The sequence below is a fragment of the Ctenocephalides felis genome, unplaced genomic scaffold (genome assembly GCF_003426905.1).
Source record: "Ctenocephalides felis isolate EL2017-DRISC unplaced genomic scaffold, ASM342690v1 CF-g0.4_SCAFFOLD_01886, whole genome shotgun sequence".
Taxonomy (NCBI): domain Eukaryota; kingdom Metazoa; phylum Arthropoda; class Insecta; order Siphonaptera; family Pulicidae; genus Ctenocephalides; species Ctenocephalides felis.
The window spans coordinates 48,727,536-48,744,107 of NW_020538040.1; the positions used below are offsets into that span (position 1 = coordinate 48,727,536).

General features: G+C 26.8%; 1 protein-coding gene across 1 annotated transcript; it reads right to left on the reverse strand.

Annotated features, from left to right (window-relative positions):
* Positions 1-14: 14 nt before the first annotated feature.
* LOC113375029 (laccase-2-like) lies at positions 15-12,210 on the reverse strand. The gene is made up of 13 exons (XM_026614982.1): positions 12,053-12,210; positions 7,389-7,495; positions 6,076-6,222; positions 4,966-5,176; positions 4,447-4,745; positions 3,690-3,813; positions 3,232-3,446; positions 2,943-3,129; positions 2,407-2,628; positions 1,993-2,214; positions 1,464-1,616; positions 1,310-1,340; positions 15-27 (listed from the first exon to the last, which is right to left on the reverse strand). Exons 1-13 carry the CDS (start codon positions 12,153-12,155, stop codon positions 15-17), a joined length of 2,034 nt encoding a protein of 677 aa, XP_026470767.1. The 5' UTR covers positions 12,156-12,210.
* Positions 12,211-16,572: the final 4,362 nt, after the last annotated feature.

Genomic DNA, 16,572 nt, shown 5'->3' on the forward strand with positions numbered 1-16,572 from the left:
AGTAATTGATTTTACTATATAATCATACTAAAATATTATGATTTATATGGTTTGTTAGATATAAACAGTATTAGATTGTAAATATCATCATGCGATCTCTGTGTGTTTGCAAATAAATTATATATAAGTTTATTAAACAAAATACTTCTTAAACAGACATTCATCCAGATAATAAAAGTAGAAAGAAAACTACAAATTTTCTAAAAATTGATTTCAATTTCTCTTAACTTCCCGTAGGGCAAGTTATAGTAATCGCAAAACATCGAAAGTGTAAATTTTTTTATATCTTTACGTTTCAGCGGTTTTTGAACATTTTGGCATACCTTAGAGAAAATGGATGTATGTGTGTGTGTGCGGATACAAATTTTTGTCGACGATTTCGGGAACACGGTTCAACTGATTTAAATTATTCAAAAAACATTCGATTTCTATCAATAAGGAGACGTGTTGATTAGTTTTTGGCAAAGGCAGGTCCAGCCGTTCCGAAGATACGGAGCAAAAAGTGCCAAAAACGGTAACTCAGTTTTTAAGAAAACGGAACGTCCGATTTTAAGAATTCAAAAAACATTTTACTTGTATTGACAACATGAAGAACTGATTAAATTTTTGGGAAGGCAGGTCTTGCGGTTTTGGAGATCTAGTAAAAAATAAAAAAAAATGCCATTTTGAGGTCAAAAATTATCATTAGACATAAGCACATCAAATTATCAGATATTTTATGGAGATTTTAATAATGTGTATCTATTTGTTTACATTTCTATGGGTTTCATAACATCGTTTGTCCATTAGACGGCGACGCGGCGCTTACGAGCTTCGATATTGCGTCTCTATGCAGCTAAAGCAGTGCGATTGTTTTAAAAAAAGTTCAAAATTTCCAAAATATTTCGAACTAAAAAAAACATTTTTTACCAAAAAAGTCTTTTTTTTCAAAAATTTAAAATTTCACAATAATCTAACTTTTTCAAAGTTTAAAACATATTGAATCTTTTTAAAAAATTTAATTTTTCGTACGGAAAGTTTCAGAAATTTACCTTAAGGCACAATGCCATATACCACCATTAATTAGTACTTAATTTGCAAAATAAAATATTTAAAAAGTGCATTTTCCACTCAGTTATATGCAAAAGAAAAAAAGTAATTAAGAATTAAGAAACGAGAAAGAAAATTAAGAAACAAGACAATATACAAATATTTATTATTAAATAAGTTAATTTATCACAGTCAAAAATAAATTGATTTAAATAGCAAACATTATCATACATAATACAAAATTAAACTACTAATAAATAGTAATTTGTAAATTAAATGCCTGCATGCGGACCCAGAAGTTTCTGTCGAATCTGTAAAGAATATTTTATATTAAACAAATTTTTAATGAAAATAGTGTAAGTAGTTATAAAAATTTTATATCATAAATGAAATAGTAGTACGTATAAATAGATAATATAAAAAAGTATACGTACTGCTATCAATTTTCAGGTCCTCTGGAATCCAATTATCGCACTGTGGAAAATTTTTAGGAGTTGGTGGCATCTCATCATCTTCGCCCACCTTAAATACAAGGGCCATTCCTAGTTCTACATGAAATTCTATATGACAATGGAACAGCCAATAACCTGTTGAAATAAAAAGTCCATTAACAATTTTTTTATATAAATTACTTTTTTGCTACGATCGTCGCCTATAGGCGACATCCAGTGTATCGACTTTTGCTTCAAGATTTATCACTCCGAGTTAATTTATTAAGGACAATAATTTGCTAATGTGGATTTTAGTGCGTGAGAAATATAATTTTTAATAATAAATATTTTTATCGATAATGATTGAAAATTTTTAAAAAATGTTGTGTAGCCAATACTTAGGTGGCTTGCTGGATCGTACAGCAGCGTTACTTCTACGGAAAACACCGTCGTAGCAAAAGATTTATTAGTATAGTTTTCATATTTATATAGTTTTTCAAAAACTAATATAAATCTGAATATATTCTTTTACCTGGGTTGTCTGCATAAAATCTTAGAATAGTAAATCCGCCATCAGGTACGGTAACCGTGTCTTTTAATGGTGGCGAATCATTTAAATTTCTTTTAATTAAACCCATTTCATCCAAATCTTTAACTTGTCCAGTTGTAACATGAGGTCCAATTTTATTCATAGCAACTACTCTGAACGCATGACCGTGCAGGTGGAAAGGATGATTTGCATCAAATGTGAAACCTTGGAAGGAATAATATATATTACTATTTTGTGCAAACACACACATATATGAACATAATGCTTATTAAGTAAAATATGTGACTTTTTGCGGTAGTATAATTGATACTTTGTAGTTTAAGCTATTAGCATAATGGAATGAGTAACCATTTCTTGTGGAAGAAATAAAATATATAAACAATTTTTTCATCTTACCTTGATCAACTAATATTAGTTCGACTACGCTTTTCAACTTGACACTCAGAACATGAGTACAGGAACAGAAATTTGTCACACATTTTGCGTTTGTCATGGATGTTGCATTACAAAACGATTCAGACGTAAATTGTGATCTTCCTGATAGCATATTGAATGGTGGCAATTTTAGCGTTATATGATTTATTTGTGGGGTATATATGCGATATTTTTTGTCCTTAACTGAAATAAAAAAAATAGTATATGTACTGATAAAATTTCAACTTCTCATTTAGTACTATGAAAAGTTGGTATAGCAAAGATTGGCGGAGATTATGTAGTTTTTCGTCCTTTTCTTTTGGTTCCACTAAAAAGTATATGTTAAATTGTACTATAAAGGATACATAAATTTTGTACAATTAAATACATTTTTGAGATTTCATTCATAAAAAGGAAAAATTTAAAATTATGCATCAATGTATGTTCAGAGCAGAGACAAATGTTAATCTTCTAAAAATACTTAATAAAAATTTATAGATATAGATTTGATGTTTTACCTTGATTGAATCCGTACAATCCTTGCTGATGGAATAATGGATTATTCTTAGCATGAAAATCATACGACAAGAAAAATTTGTAGTCTGGAGTTTCTTTTAGGCTTGGATCTGTCGGAACCACAGATTTCATTTCGGCAACAGTCATTGTATCGTTGTGACCTGGTCCTTTATTTAGAGCATTAAGTTGCTGTGGTATTAAAGAAATATTGAATTAAAAAATATATTCTTTGTCAAACATATGTTAATTCCGAGATAAGATTTGAATAGGTCTCATATATGTGTTACTGACCAGGCCTTCTTTGGTATTGAGTTCCCAGCTGAGTTCTAAGTCAGGTTCATCATCGGAAGCTCCATCATAGTGCAGTACTGCAACTTGATGAGCTTTTGTAAATCTAGAGTCACAATCCATAAGTCCTCGCATTCTAATCCAGTAATTGTCGGTATCTTGATCGGCATCGATTATGAAATCAAATCGTTCTCCAGCATAGGTTACTAAGGACTCCACTAAAAAAATTAGAAAATGAAGCACTTCTCTTTTTGTCAATCCTTATAATAAATTTTTGCAGTATGAATTGCTTTGCAATTGCTTGCTAATATAAATTGATTTAGAAATTCAAATAACGATCAACAAATTTAATACTGATAAATTAACTTTAGATAATAAATTTGCAGTTTAAAAAAAGACAATATATAATTTGAATGCATAATATAAGTTTTGATAATGTGGTAACTTTAGACAATTGATACCTTCAACAGGCTGTGTATCAAAACCATCTGTGCTGATTACAGTCATTGTATGGTTGTCAACTGAAATTTCTATGGGACAATTCAGAAACTCGGCGTTAATGACCCGAAATCTATATCTAAATCCCTAAAAATATAGACAGTGCATTATTACTGCCAAAATTAGCATGAAAAAAAGAAAATAATAATTTTAATTAGCTTAAGAAAAGATGTTAAAATAAATTAATAAATATTTAAATGAATCAGTTGGTAATTTAATGATTAACGTGACAAATGGTAGACATAAGCCATAAAAAACACTCTGAAGGTTAAGTTTATAAAATAATTTTAGGTTTACTTAATATACTCTTTCATCAAATGTCAACATAATAATTAGTTTAAACCATTTTTAAGAATGTTTTGAAGAAACTTTATAACATTCTATTTAGGTGGATACAAATTATGCCTATCGCGCATGTCTAGTATCTCCGTAAACTCTCATTTAAGATAAAAATAATCAAAATAATTGTTTATACTGCTATCAATTACATAATTAATTATATGATTGCATTTGATTTATTAAAATACTACGGAGGGTTCAATATTGCAAATTTAGAAATTTTCGAGAATTACTTTTATAAAAGATGCAAAGGTTTAGTTAGAGCATATAACTAATTATATCAAAATCGTTTGCTATTACAATTAGTATTATTATTTCAATTAACTACTTAAATAATAATTATATCAAAAATTAAATTGTTACAATTTCGTATCTACCTACCGGCTCTACTGTAAATCTTGCCGTCGGTGTATAAAGTACATCAGTTGCATTTTCCTCGGTTTTGTTAAGAGGAAATCTTCGAAATCTGCCTTTCCCATTAATTAGTAAACTTGGTGGTTTGTTATTACCACCTCCATGATGGTGTGCCAAAAATTTATCCATTCCAAGTTGGTGTTCCCAATCTAGGATTACCAACACATGCTCTGGTAGATCATAATCGTAAAGATCAGCGTGAGGGTTTGTTTCAACTGGTTCTCGTACGATAAATGAGCCGAAGGCACCATCAGCCCTTTGCATTCCTGTTAAATAAATAAATTTTATTATTCAAAATATCTACTAGTTTGTCTAACAATTTGTCGATAGAATTAAAAAATATTTACGTGATTTTGGCGAATCTCTGAATATAATAAATAAATCATTTCTAAGTGACTAAGTATAAATAATAGTATATAAGTATTAACATATAGTTCACTTTAAGGCTACTTTATAAAAATATTCAATTAACACTATTTTACTTACCAGAATGTGAATGCCAGAAATGAGTTCCTACTTGCTGAACATCAAATTGATACCTAAAAGTGGTTCCTGGTGCAATTGGACATTGTGTCACTTTAGGTACTCCATCCATATATGGTGTGTCACGCTGATGATGACCGTGCCAATGAATTGAGGTACTTCCAGTCATCAATTCATTTTCTACATCGATTATAACTGTATCTCCACGACAAACCTATTTCAATAATATCATTGACATGTTAGAAAATGTCAGCTTAATTTTTACTTGATATTGAAATTTTAACTTCTTTACTGACAGCTTTTTCCATCTCAGATGTTGAAGTAACATCTTAAGGTTCGCTTCAGATTTATTTGGCTGCTTCTGCACAAAATTTAAATCGCACCTCAAATGCAAAAATCGTATTTTGCTAAAGTTTGTAGAAACAAGCGATGAGAAAAATTTTGGTGGCTATTTTTTTAATTTTGAATATGCAATGGAATAAAAACACAGAGATGAATTTGACTTCATTAGTGATTTAGTAGTGCAGAAAATTGCAATGAAAGCTGCTCAGATCATATTGTAAAATTTATATTAGATTTGTGTGAAAAAATGTAACTATTACAAAATCTACTGTAAATCTAAGACATTTTAAAAATTTACTTTAGCACTAACAATAAGTAGTAAACTTCACATTTTTTTCAAACAAGCCTAATTATTAGGAATAATAAAAGGTTAAATTGCAAATTATAATACTCAAATATTGAATTATAAATTTGTTTCATTTTCAAGAAGTTTTTATATTTATATTATATATTTTTTTAAATATACATATATCATCGATTCAAAGTATGTTTGGACGTGCATAAGTAATTTACTGTAGTATAATGAGTATAATCTAATAATTACAAATATTAATTTAAATACGTGCTCAATTATGAACAAATACTGATTATATAAGATAATTTATACTAAAATTTTAGCGAGTTTAAGGCTCAATGCTAAATCATAAAATTGTTCCAAAACAACGTTATTTATTAATTTTGGACGATATAGACTTCAAATTATGTTTTCTCCAAATATTTCTTTTACAATTTGGGAAAGTATATATTTATTATTACGGAAATCTGTTTTACCTGTATACTTGGGCCAGGTAATTGTCTATTAACAACGACAACTCCTCTAGGGACTCCGTCAGCGTGAACACAATGTGGTCTATCGCAATCCTGGATATTGTGAGGACAGTCAAAGCATGCTTTGCTCATAGTCCGGTATTCTTCAATCTGAAAAAATCAATATAATAGACAAAACTAGTTGTAAGACATAATAATAATTGAAATTTGGCAACTATATACCCTTTTGCTACGAATGTTGTCCATGGACGACGTCCGCATGACGTGCTGGGTGTACGGATGTCGTCCATGGACAATTTGACAATATCTGTGTCAATTTATCACTATGAATTAAACTATTGGTAATTCTAATTTTTATTGTAATTTTTAGTTTATTAGAATTGTAATTGTTAAATTTTCAACACATTATAATGAAAATGATACAGCGACACTCCTGCGAAATATCCTCCCGTAGCGAAAGCGTTAAATTTGAAAATAGATAGTTGAATTATTTGCTCATTATTCCAAACTTTAATGAATAATAATTTTAATTTAAGCCACTTTTAGTAGACCTATCATCTCAATCATAATAAAAAATGTATTCAAAATCGTAAATAAGTTTGAACAAATAATTGCAAAAAACGGCCCGGCTGATCTTGTTCAAATTTTCAAGATTAATTTTGGATTGTTTGCAAAAACATAGACGATAATTTTAAGAATATAGTAATTATATTATATTTATATTAAAAACAACTGAAACAAAAGAACCAAAACTAACTTTGTAATTCATCAATTTATAGCAGATCGATAGCGTTTATTTTTTCAAACTTTGATAAAGTATAGTGATTAATAAAACATATATGTATTTTATTTTGCAAATCAATTTGTAAATGTTATCCTCAATAATATAAATAAAAGTCGTGTTTTAAAAATAATTTAAGTTTATGAAATGTAAATACTCTTTTTTTGTTATTTTACATTTATCTGTCTAATAACCAATATAATTCTAGGTTATATTTATATTAATAAAAATAATAGAAATAATAAAATTTCAACCTAAATTGTTTGCTACACCTGAAGTAATATAACAAATAATGTAATAAATGCACAAATAGTTTGCAAATATTACATAAAATATTACATCATTTTTAAATTTTGCTTACAAGATAAACTAACTAAATACTGTAAATAAACTGATAAGATGTAATGCTTATTACTTCTCTGATACATGTAACGTGCGAGATAACTTAATAATTAAAATATTATAAATTCAAATGAACATATATATATATATATATATATATCTAATCATTATGTACAATCATATTTGTATTCACCTTGAAATGGTACCTGCAAATCATCTTTGGTGTGTCTTTCACACATAGCCTGATGCATGGATGTTCTGATCCATTAAGTGGAACATATTCAAATATTTGATCAAGTTCTGCAAATATTGTAAATAAATATATTTCATAGCAGTTTATATTTATTGTACTATCACAATACTGCAATTACAATAATAATACTTATTGTAATATAAATAATTTTTTATCAGGCACAGAAGGTGAAGTGCTCTAAAATCAGTTTGTTTAAATAATAGAGTGTTTAAAAATATTAATGGCTATTTACTTCTTAAATATGTTGCAATTAAAAATTAAAATAATACTTTGATATGGTAAATAATTATTATAATGTTAAGTTAGATATTTTTTCCAAATGTATTTTTTGGCTGACCGATGTGAATTGATTCTGTTATTTGCGGTCTTGTATAGACATAAATCTCTGAATTAAAAAAAAATCATAATATAGCAGTTTGCTGTATCCACATCGCCAATTATCTGTATTTATATAAATTACTATATAAAAGATATATATTCTTATATTATATTCTATTCTAAATATATATCTAGATGCAATTGGCACTTATTCTTTTCAAGTGAGTTGCAAGAATTTTACTCATCAAGAAACTTTTAAAATTGTGATTATATAACTCATTATTCATTAGTAAAAACTTTCATAAATTTTTCTATTTAAATCACTTTTCGCAGTTCTGTAATATTTTAGAAAGACTATGAATCATACAAGGCCATGAAGGTTTTATCGACAAAAACAAAAAGTATAATTAAAGATACACAAATATCTTTTAGTAAAAAATAAATTAAAACGTAACATTTTAACTTTTATTAATAAATTAACTATAACTTCAGCCACTATACTTAGAAAATTTAGTTTATTAAACCATATCATTTGCATAGGTACTACGTATATATGAGAATGTTTAAAAAATTTACTAAAGTTTGAAAATGCATACGTGATTTTTAATTATAAGAATTTTTCAAAATAATAATTATGTATTTAGAATCATTTTAGTAAATTTTAGTTTAATTAATAATAGAAATAAGTACTTATCTTTAGGGAGCTTTTTAGAGAGCTTTCACTACTAGCAAACCACCTATAATTTATCTTCTCTTTTTTAAGATTAATTTCAAACAGCATATATAATTTAAAAAGCGCATAAAACAACTAATATATTATGAGAACCACTATATGAGAAATGACTAACATTAAATTGCATGTATTACATGAAATTGATTAATTTCTTTAAAAAACAAGAAATTACATTCTACATCCGTGCTCTTGGATCTACGAAATAACCAATGTAAAATTCTCAGTTAGGGTGCAGAAAATATATCAAACTTGTAGTTAAAGCCCATCAACTTGAAAAAAATACAACCTATTATAATAAGAAGAAAGATTTGCAATTAGTTTTCATTTATCAATCGTTTGGTTTAATATAAATGTACTCTTTTCTACTACTATAATATACTAATAAAATAACTAAATTGACATGAAAAAAACTGTGTCTGAATATTAGTGAAAAATATATTTTTACGTGGCATGAATTTCAAAAACTAATGATGTCTTTGTGAAAATCTTTACTATATTCCATTTAAAAAATATGCTGAAATATTTAAGGGTAATAAAAATATGTTTGCTCCATTTTAAAGGTCATATGGTCAATAACTTTCCTCGCAGCGAAAAACTGCAGAAATTTTTATCTAATATATATATAATTGGTACCATGTAATTACGATTATCTTTACTCTATATAAAAATAGTTCAAAACCGATTTAATGAAAACTTTGCATAATTTATTGAAAATTTACATAACAATTACATAAACTTGTTTTTTTCGTTAAATTGCATTGAGCGTGCGTTGCACTGAACTTTCGCCAAAGACATATTTGCGTCATATGTAACATTTGCGATCATAAATATTTTTATGAATTTCTTAAAAGTGTATGATGTTTTTTTCCATATCAACACAAGAAATGTAATTTTTGTTAAGAAACCTAAATAGTAACGAAGACGTAACTGCAACGCTTATAAAAAACCAAAAAGTGTTATTGAAAAGAGATTCTCTATAACGATGGCTGATTCTGACGCACATGAGTTATGTTGTTATTTTTTAAATCATTCGATTCTAAATAAATAGTCACATACAACATAATCACAAGGTATCTTAACATAATAAAAATTTTGTACTATTTGACACAAATATATATAAAAAATCTCGTTTTAAGAAGTAGCTGACCTTAGAGCAGTAATCTGTTCTATGTCAAATTGAATTGAATCATAATTAATTCATAAATTCATTTAGTATAAAATAACACTCATAATTTAAGCAAACATGAATATAATAAATAATAATTATTATTAATTAATTACTAATAACTAATATTTTTAATATAAATGGTTTACATAAAGAATTGGAGAGAAATTGAATCTTGAAAAAGAACCTATTTTTTCCATAGATATTTTTATCCAAATGAGTTTAAAACTTAGTTACTTGAACATCATAGCTTTTATTTTAAATTTCACTAATTATTCATGATTTTCACTATTGTAAGTAAAAAAAATCTTACTCAATTAGATCCACAACTTATTTCGAAAGATTAAAATTTACAAATGCATTTTTTTTACAAATTATCACATTTTCTTGATGCTTTAATTCGATTTATGACTTTGATATTATATTTAAATATTTAGTACAAAATTTTCTACAAAGAACAAACTGTAGTTCGACATAAGAAAGATCAAAAATATTTTAATAATAATTAATTAAAATTTATTTGAATAATGATAATATCAACAATGATAATAACATGATATTTATTTTAAATTTCATTAATTATTCATGATTTTTACTGTCTTATTTAGTGTGAATTCATCGTGCTCAAAGTTACATTCTCAACTCAAATTTCAAAAAAAATATTATTAGAAGAATATAAAGTCATTTCAGTTATCATTTTACAAATTTCACTTAATTTTTATATTTTCTGGATGCTTTCATATAATTGATTTATGATACTGATATTATAGATATATGTAGTACAAAATTTATTATAAAAATCAAACTGCGAAAAAATAATAACATTTTAATGATAATTCAGTTAAATTTATTTGAATAATAAAAATATTAACAATGATAATAATATGACTAAAATTTTAAATTTTACTAATTATTCATGATTTTTAGTATTTTATTTTATGTAAAATAATCTTGCTCCATAACTCTTTTCAAATTATTAAAATTATTAATAATGATATAGAAGAATATAAAGTCGTTTTGCAATTTTTACTAAAATTCCATATTTTCTTGATGCTTTAATTTAATTCGATTTGTGATTTTTATATTATAGTTGCATTTAGTACAAAATTTTCTATAAAAAGCAAACTGTAAGAAAATTTAAATATTTTAATGATAATTTACATTTATTTGAATAATGTAAATGTTAACAATGATAATATGATAGTATTTATTTTAAATTTTATTAATTATTTACGATTTATACTAATTCATTTCATGTAAAATAATTTTGCTCTAAAGTAGATCACAACTCATTTCAAATTAATAAAACTGTTATTGTGATAAAAGATATGAAGTTATATTTTTATCATTTTGCAATTTTCACTAAATTTTTATGTTACCTTGATGCTTTAATTCGATTTTTGATTTGGATCTATAATGTATTTAGTACAAAATTTTCTGTAAAAAACAAACTGCAAGAAAATTGAAATATTTTAATGATAATTTAAATTTATTTGAATAATATAAATGTTAACAATGATAATATGACAGTATTCATTTTAAATTTCATTAATTATATATGATTTATACTAATTCATTTCATGTAAAATAATTTTGCTCAAAATTAGATCTCAACTCATTTCAAATTAATAAAACTGTTATTATGATAAAAGATATAAAGTCATATTTTTATTATTTTGCAATTTTTACTAAATTTCCATATTTTCTTGATGCTTTAATTCGATTTTTGATTTTGATCTATAATGTATTTAGTACAAAATTTTCTGTAAAAAACAAACAGCAAGAAAGTTAAAATATTTTAATGATAATTGTAAATGTTAACAATGATATTTAATAGTATAATAGTATTTATTTTAAATTTCATTATAATTTATTCTAATTCATTTTATGTAAAATAATTTTCCTCAAATTAGATCCCAACTCATTCATTTTCAAAATTATTTATGATATAAGTGTATCTAAAGTCAATTTTTGTGTCATTTTGCAATGTTCAATAAATTTTCATATTACCTTGATACTTTAATTCAATTTATGATTCAGATATTATAAAAATATTTAGTACAAAATTTTCTACAAAAAACACACTGCAGTTCAACTTAACAGAGAAGACAAATATTTTGAAAATATTTAATTAAAATTATTAAATTTATTTGAATAATGATAATATTAACATGATAGTATTTATTTTAAATTTCATTAATTATTCATGATTTTTGCTATCTTATTTAATGTAAAATGATCTTGATCATATTTAATGTAACGATCTTGAAGTTAGATTCACTACTCATTTCAAATTATCAAAATTAATATTATAATATAAAAGAATATAAAGTCATTTTGCAATTTTCAATAGATTTTCATATTTATTGGTTAATTAATTCAACTTACCTTCTGTTGAATTACTAGTCGAAACAAGACATAAACTGCCGAATAAAATAAAAGTACACAGCAGAATTTTGTTAAAAATATCACTAAATACTTTTCCACTCATTTTTATTCAAATTTCAACGGATTCACTTTTGATCACTTGAATGCACCAGGAATATCCGGCGAATAAGTTAGACACAAGCGATGCATTGACTTATATCAAAATGCGATTTTTTTAGCGCAAAACGTTAATCGAGATATTCGTATTATCGTATTATCTCTTCGAGTGTGTAATGCACTCGAAACAATAATGTTTGCTTTGAAAGTAATTATATGAATTTTTAATGAACACTTTTTAATTTCAGCCGGTTCTTACTGGTCCCGCGCCACTTGCCCGCGTAATTTTATCAATGATCTTGTGAGTTGTGATCACTTGATGGGCATTTGGTTTGCAATATCAAGTGTTTGGCTTACCATACGTGACTATCGCAACTTTTGTTATTGAGGACAGGTGGGAGGAACCAACTCGAGAAGGGAATTACCCGACAGGTTGGCCTATTATTATTATTGATACGGTAAGAATTTTTTGGAGATGCCCCAAGTGTAGTCTAAAAAACCTGCAGTTATGTCTCTAAATAAAATAAATGAATAGGGGGTTTACAATATTTACAATCTTTTACAAGTAAAATTTATTGTTTTTATATAATTACACCATTACGTAATTATACTTTTTCTAATTTTTATCCACTCAGTGTCTAGAGATATGAATTTTATGCGATTTTTGAAAGGGCGTAAAAAAGGCAACCAATATTTTTAACTTTTTGTAGGGTAAGTTATAGTATAGGCCCAAAACCAAAAAATGAAAATTTTTGAACGTTTCAGGAGTTTGTGAACATTTTGGCAAGCCTTGTATGTATGTATGTATATACGTGTGGATACAATTTTTTGTCGACGTTTTCGAGAGTACCGCTCAACCGATCCAAATTTGTAAAGAGCAATCGATTCCTAGTGTGCTAATTAGTGTTTGGAAGAGACAGGTCCAGCCGTTTCGAAGATACGTAGCTAAATGTGTAAAAAGTGGCAGTTTTTGAGAGAACAAAGAATCCAATTTGAATAATTCAACAAACTTTCTGCTTGTGTTGACGAAACGATTGTTTTTGGGTAAAGCAAAAAAAAATTTTTTTCATTTGAAAATTTAAAAAAAATAATTAATTTACAAAAAACATTTTTGTCGTTAAATATAGAAAATAATTCGGATTTTAATTTTAATTTTAGCTAAAGTACTTGAAATAAGTAATTTTGACTTTGCAATTCAGATTATATAATTATTGAGATAATATTTTTCATCCCCTTCAAAGGGGATCATTAAGTTTTGTTTATTTACTTTTCATGTTAACTCATATGAACATTATTGTCCCATTTATAAGCTTTTATATTTTGTCTATAAAATACGAATAATGGAAGCTACGGTATTTAAAATAATATATTTGAAAACATTTAATATTCTTCAAATATTTTATTGCAGTACGAGAATTTTCAGCAATTTGCTTTAAGGCACAATGCCATGCACCACTAGTTACTATATTTTTTTATGTTTAAAAAAAATTAAAAATAGTCAAAAAATTTTAATTCTAAAAGGCGATGAAGTGGGGGGGGGGTCTCAAAGCATTGGTACCTGAACATACTCATGATTTTAGCTTCTAAAATAAATTGATATATATATATATATATATATATATATATATATATATAAATATATATAATTCTAGAAACTACGAACAGAAAAACATATTTTTTTTTACAAAATGCCACAGTCTGAAAAAAAATTACACATGTTTTTACATTCTTGTTTTTTCAAAATAGTAAATTTTGGAAATTAAGGATGGGAGGATGGGTTCATACTAAAGAAAAGTTTATAAAAGAAAGCCTCTGTAAAAATTTGAAGTAAATCGGTCCAGTAGAAGTTGAGAAATTGGGGTCAAAAATAAAATAATGGGTAGTACTGCCCTTGAACTGAAATGAACTTCAACTCGGTTCAGGGCAAAAAAAGTGTGAGGGATTTTCTATTGCAGTGCCCGAAATGGCCTATTTTATGAAATCAATTTCAAACATAAATTTGATCTATATTTTCAAGTGAAAATGGGCATCGCTACTGCACGATATCAGGTTTACCAGAGCGGGGGCTTAAGCTCACGACCCTGTCCTTACAAGGAAGGGCACTTAACCGTTACGCCATGGAACACCCAAAATTGTGATATGTTATCGTGGAATCGTGTAAATCGTTTTGAGAAAACGCGTTTAAAGTTTCACAAACAATCAATGTAAATGAATTAAAATCGACAAAAACTAATAAAATAAGACTCTCACAAATGAATGACGCTTAAAAGAATAAAAACATAAAAATTACAAAATGATGCTTCAAAAACAAAGACGTAACCTTATTCAACTCACAAAAAATTTCAATAAAAAGTAGTTTTTACAGTTCTGCCTTGAAATATTGAAATAAAAATAAAGTTATTTGTATAATACCATTCTGTTATAATTCTTTTCTGCGAACGTAACTTATGTGTTTTATTCTGTGTGTCTGGTTTTTAAACCTAATTTTCGTGTGTTTGTTCAAAGTCATACTGAAGCTGAACGTATAGAGTCTATTAAATTTTTTTTAGAAACATAATTTAATGAATTTTTTTCTCTACTATCTGGATGGATTCCGGAAAAAATCTATTTTCATTAGGAAACATATTGCTATCTACATTTTCGAGTGGAAACCGATGTCACTTCTGCTTGACAACATGCTGCTCGAAGGGGGTATCGAATCCATGACTCCTGATTCAAATCCCATCGCTTTAACCACTTACTTACGCCATATAGTAAATGATTGTTAAGTGAAAACTATTGATGGCAAATTTTTATGTGATGTGATATCCGTTTAATATATTCTACGTGATAGGTCGTGCATAACATTTGAAGTAACGGCTCCAAGTCAAGTATAGCATTTAAAGTGCTACCGATAATATTGGCGCCGTGCTATTATCCGTTGAAATCAACTTAGTTTCTATATCTATTTTTAACCTCCCGTAGGGTAGGTTATTGTAATCGCAAAAAACGAAAATAAAAATTATTATATATCTTTATGTTTCAAATGTTTCTGAACACTTGGGCATATCTTAGAAAAAATTGATGTATGTGTGCATGTGTGTGTGTGTGTGTGTTTGGATACAAACGTCGACAATTTAGGGAACACGGTTCAAGCAATTTTTGAATGATTTAAAAACATTAGATTCCTACTGATAAGAAGATGTGCTGTTAGTTTATGGCTAAGGCAGGTCCAAAATTTCGACAAAAATGCCAAAAATGGTAACTCAGTTTCTGAGAGAACGAAGCGTCCGAATTTAATAATTCAAAAAACATTTCACTTGTATTGACAAAATGAAGAACTTATTAAATTTTTAGAAAAGCAGGTCTAGCGGTTTCGGAGATCGAGTGGAAAAAGTGAAAATATGCTATTGGCGGTCAAAAATTATCATTGGACAATATATATAGGCACATCAACTTCTCAGATATTTTGTGGAGATTTTAATTATAAGAATGCTTTTTTTTTAGTTTCTATGGCCTCCGTTCCAATGTTTACTCGTTAAACTGCGACGTGGCGCTTAAGCGCTTCGATATTTCTTCTATAAAACAGTTCAAAATTTTCAAATAGTTCCAAAATGAAGTTAAGTTTTTTTTTTTAAATTACAATTAATTTAATTATGGTAAGAGAAGTTTCAGCAATTTGCCTGCAATTTGCCCAACAATTTGGTAACAATTTGCCCAGAAATTTGGTAACAATTTGCTCAGCAATTTGGTACGGAAAGTTTCAGCAATTTAACACGCAATGGCACGATGCCATGCACTATTAGTTAAATAATTGTTGTCTGTTTTCATTTTCCGACATAATATACATTTACAAAAAAATATGAAAGGAGCAATTTTCTTAACGCAATGATTTGATAGCAGATAGTTTCATTGAACAATGAAACTATCTGCTATCAAATTCAGGCCGTGTATGATAAAATTAAGAAATATTTTTTTTTAATATTTTGCCTTCTCCAAAATCGTTTCCACAAAATTTTTGTTTGAAGATTGTTTATCACCAATTTGAATGAAAATCTATATTCATAGTTTTATATACTAGCTATAGTTTTTTATATACATATGAATATATGTAGTTGTAGTCTTCAATTTTTTATTATTTCATGTTGTGCACTGAACAAATTATCCCAATAAAATGTTTGAAAAGATGTTTAAGTTTTTAAACTGGATGCGATCCATCTTCAGATTTTTAAAATATTGATGAGAAAATAACCTGAGTTTAAACAATATCATAATAATTATAACATAAAATTCAGAAACAAAAATTCTTTATTTTCAAAGCTCAATTTTATTTCATTAACTCAATGTCTCCACAGACAACTTGTAATTTATTTTGTATAAAAAAAAATAAAATTTTCAAAACTGATTGAAAATCATAAAACACAATTCATTGAAGTTTTTAATAC

Bases quoted from the DNA above. Each gene is read 5' to 3' on its own strand.
- LOC113375029 (XM_026614982.1), bottom strand. From the start codon at position 12,155: ATGAGTGGAAAAGTATTTAGTGATATTTTTAACAAAATTCTGCTGTGT. The intron at 5,177-6,075 runs GTAAAACAGATT...TTATTGAAATAG, and splicing joins TACCTGGCCCAAGTATACAG to GTTTGTCGTGGAGATACAGT. The intron at 1,341-1,463 runs GTACGTATACTT...TATTCTTTACAG, and splicing joins GGACCTGAAAATTGATAGCA to ATTCGACAGAAACTTCTGGG.